The sequence below is a fragment of the Medicago sativa genome, chromosome 7 (assembly GCF_051527215.1).
Source record: "Medicago sativa cultivar Bolivia chromosome 7, Bolivia_mono, whole genome shotgun sequence".
NCBI lineage: Eukaryota > Viridiplantae > Streptophyta > Magnoliopsida > Fabales > Fabaceae > Medicago > Medicago sativa.
In genome coordinates, this window is record NC_140755.1 from 58371845 (window position 1) to 58376194 (window position 4350).

At 35.3% G+C, this 4350-nt stretch overlaps 1 protein-coding gene across 1 annotated transcript; it reads left to right on the top strand.

The window, feature by feature from the left end:
- The first annotated feature begins 2938 nt into the window (after positions 1-2938).
- LOC146907153 (F-box/kelch-repeat protein At3g23880-like) lies at positions 2939-4133 on the top strand. Its single transcript, XM_085727100.1, has one exon. It carries the CDS (start codon positions 2982-2984, stop codon positions 4131-4133), a length of 1152 nt encoding a protein of 383 aa, XP_085583226.1. The 5' UTR covers positions 2939-2981.
- The last annotated feature ends 217 nt before the right edge of the window (positions 4134-4350 follow it).

A 4350-nucleotide genomic window follows, 5' to 3' on the forward strand; every position in this document is an offset into this window, starting at 1 on the left:
CCGGATAGTCAACCGTCACCATCACCAACAACATCATCATATAAAAGGAAAAAAGGTGCTCGTCTTGGTAAAACACCAATTTCCCCACTTCCACCACCTTCTCGGTATCCAAAGCCTAAGGCTATCCCGGTTATGAGGCCTATTGATTATATGCCACGCTTCATGCTTCCATTTATTGAAAAAGTGATGGATGTTATTGGCGATGGACATTGTGGATTCCGGGCTATAGCCGAGTTCATGGGCTTAACCGAACAAAATCATCTCATGATTCGTACACATCTTATTCAAGAATTGAAAGATCATAGAGATGATTATGTTGAAGTATTTGCGGGTGAGGATCGTTATAACTACATTTTAAATGGCTTACATCCTCCCGCAAATACAAAAAGTTGTGCACATCTTGTTGATAAGTGGTTGACTTTTCCGGACATGGGGCACATTGTTGCCAATTATTACAAAAGGTGTGTGGTTGTGTTGACAAATCTTGAAGTTGGTAACTCGGAATCTTTTTTTTCCACTAAGAGGGCCACCACCGCCGGGTAAGCAAAAAACTCTCATCATGTGCCTTGGGGTAATTCCTAATCACTTTGTGCTTATTTACTTGAGGAATGGTTGTCCACTACCTCCATCATCTACGGAGTGGCACAATCACAAGAAACAAGATGCGGTGACTTGGGAAGATGAGTATTTGGATCAACATGAGTTATTCTGAAAGCTCATGGCTATTGAAAGTGGAAACAAACCGCCAAAACCATAAAAGGAATCAAACAAAGCGGCGCCTATTTTGTTGGACACTCCCGAAAAACCAAAGCAACAATTTGAAGTTATTGCGGAAGATGAGGAAGATTTTATGTCACTTGATCTTCTCCAATCACTTGGCCTTTAACAAGGGATTTTTTTGTCGGTGTTAGTCCTTTTTTTGGGTAGAAATTACACCGACGTATATTTTGGGGTCAAAATTGTAATGCCAATTTTTTGTGGCCAATATATAAGTAACATTATGTAATTGATATTGATATATATGATAATATGACTTTTATTGACTTGAAACTAGTGCAATACTTATTTATAGCTTATTAATGTTTACGCATTTGATTTATTTGTTATTACATTCCATTTAATTTTGTTCTAATCTATGATTATTTTGTTAAAGCTTTTGTCAAGTGAAACATGTCAGAGGTTGCAAGAATTGAAGGTCGTGTTAGGTATTGCGCGTTTAAAAAGACGGTTAAGGTTATGATAACACCGATAGACTCTATTGATGATTTGAAGACACAACTTAACACTTATTTTGAGCATCTTGGTGAAAATCAATATACACGTCACTTGTCTGCTCTAATGCCAAAGATAGACCTAGGAGAAGATAGAGATGAATTCACATGGAAAACGGCAAGCTATATGCCTTGGATTATTAAAGACGATAGCGACGTCGGATTTATGTTTAGGAATATGGTGGAAAATAATGTATTATATATATATATATGTTCGTTCCATATGCAATTGTAATGAATGTAAGTAGGGATTTAATTTAATGATGTGTAATGATGTGTAATGACTTGTAATGTGTTGTTTGATTATGGACACTATGTTCCGTTTTGATGAATTTCAAACTTTTGTGTGGTTTGAACCAAATGTCGGTTTGATTTAATTATGGACATATGTAAAAGATATTGTATTTTTCTTGTTTATGACCGAGTTTCATTGTTGTATAATTTGAATTGCCTATGGAAATGCACTGGTGAAATTACAGGTCAAAACTGGCCTAAAAACGGCTTGGTAAGGGTTAGCATTAATGCAGGACCTGCTGTCTGCATAAATGCTTTCCTCGGCAGTTAACTACCGAGGAATTCCTCGGCAGTTAACTGCAGCCGGATTTCAAATTCCTCGGCAGTTAACTGCCGAGGGGGCAAAAGCGTATTTTACATGTGTGTCCCAGCCTTCTCTAATGTGTGAACAACAATTTTCCAGAAATAAACGATAGTAACAGTAACAGAGGTAAAAAAGAAAGAATAGGAAGTTGAAAACAAAACCATATAGGAAAGAAAAATTGAGGCAGCAATTGAACCTCAAGATTGATTGAAAGTTGAAAGTCCAAGAAGGGAGAGATATATTTGATCTTGACTGGTTGTTGAACGATGATTGTTTTAAATTAATCTCAAGAAAATGGTGGTAGTGGTTTGAACTGTGAAACTTTTTATAAGAAAATGGTGGATGGAGGTGGCGGTAGGGTTGAGTTTTGGTGGATGAAATGACGCGTCTGACAAATAGCACATGGAAGTTACTATGGATTATTGACTTTCTGTGCATAGAAATACAATGAATGAAGCTTTTTTTTTTCAGCAAACACTGAAAAAAGTTGAAAAGCCAACCGGTAGCCAAAAAAAATATATTAAAATACAGATTACGTGGTCCAATGGCAGGGCGTGTGATGAAAGGAGAGTGTTTAAGCGTTTGACGCTAGCACTTCTCAAAAATATATAAGGGTTAAAAAATATATAAGGGTTAAATAAGTTTTCCGTGCTTATAAAATTTATCAAATTTCCTTTTCCTTTCTTATAAAAAAAATGACATATTTCTATAAAGTTGTTTAGTATGTCATTTTGGTCCGCGGTCAATTCAAATTTGTTTTTAAATAATTAAATTTCTAAACATTTTAAAAAGTTTATTTTTCATCCCTAAAAATTAAGTTTATTTAAAAAAAAATAAAATTAAAGTTTTAAAACATGGAATGAATAAATAAGAAATTTTTTTAACGCAAAAAGTTTAAGATGAAATGAATAAAAATATGGACCTGGACCAAGAATTTTCCTTGTTTTGACTACTTTCCTTTTTTTGCTAATATATTGTTTTGACTACTTTTGTTTGAAGAAAATAAAATATAATGAAGCTAAGAAGTGTCTTTATTTTTATTGGGTCATTACCTTTCAACCTTTTGAGTTCTGCTCTCGAATTCTCCAAACATTTGCAGCAAAAATCCCATCATGAGTCTCCTATCTCCATCACGGCGTCCTATCATCGCGTCACCAAAGTTCATTCCTAACGAGCACATCCCCGATTTGCTCTCCTTACTTCCTGTCAAATCTCTCCTTCGATTTAGGTGCTTGAGTAAGTCACATGACTCTCTCATCTCTGATCCCACCTTCATCAAATTGCACCTTACTCGATCTGCACAAAAGGCGGACTTCACCCTTGTATCTACTTCTGATCGCAACGTTGTAACCTTCACTGTTTTTCGTTTGCTCGAGAATCCTCCAATCATTGTCAATCTTCCAGAAGATCCTTACCATAAACTTACAGAGGACAGCCTCTATGTCGTTGGTTCCTACAATGGATTACTCTGCTTGTTCGGTCAGTTTTTCACCCCTAATTATAATAGTGTGACATGGCTTCGTTTTTGGAACCCTGCCACAAGGAAAATATCTGCAAAATTAGGGTACTCTATTCACAACAGCCTATATTTCTATCCTAATTTGACGCTTGGCTATGATAAATCAGCCAACACTTATAAGGTGGTGTATTTTGTTCCGAATACAAAAAATGTCAGTGTTTTCAGTTTGCAGCATAATAGTTGGAGAAATATTCAAAATTTTCCTGTGACTCATGATTACTCCATGAATGCTGTGCATCTGAGTGGCTGTATTAGTTGGTTGGGAATTCGTAATTACTCTGCTCCTTATAATTGCGAGAATATTTCTGTTCAGCAGTTTGTGATTATATCTATTGACTTGAGCACTGAGACACATTCTCAGATTCTGCCACCTCAAGGTTTCACTGAAGCGCCGATTGTTGTACCAAATCTAAGTGTGTTAAAGGATTGTCTTTGTTTCTCCCATGATTACAAAAAAACTCATTTTTTAATATGGAAAATGAAGGAATTAGGAGTTGAAGATTCTTGGACTCAACTCTTTCAAATCAGTTACAATAATCTTCAAATATATGATCACTTTAATGGTTTGGAGTTTCAGTTGTTGCCATTGTGCCTTTCGGAGAAGAGTGATACACTTTTATTGACTAACAGTCCTGAAAGCCGAGCAATTCTATACAACTGGAGATATAATAGAGCCGAAAGAATCAACAAACCTTGGTTTAATGGCAAAAATAATTATGTCGAAAGTTTGGTCTGGTTTCGTTGAAAGTAAGTTTCTCAATAACAATTTACTAGTTTGTTTATCATGACTTTTATTTGATTGTATTATTGAATGATTATTTATTGTCTATTGTTAGAGGATTGACAATCTGGAATTTATTGAATCTGTTTCGCTCTTGTATTCGTTATAAGTTAGATGATGAATTTTGTTTAGGTAATTCCCTTAGAAAGAAATCCATCACATCTGTAATACTCTTTATTGG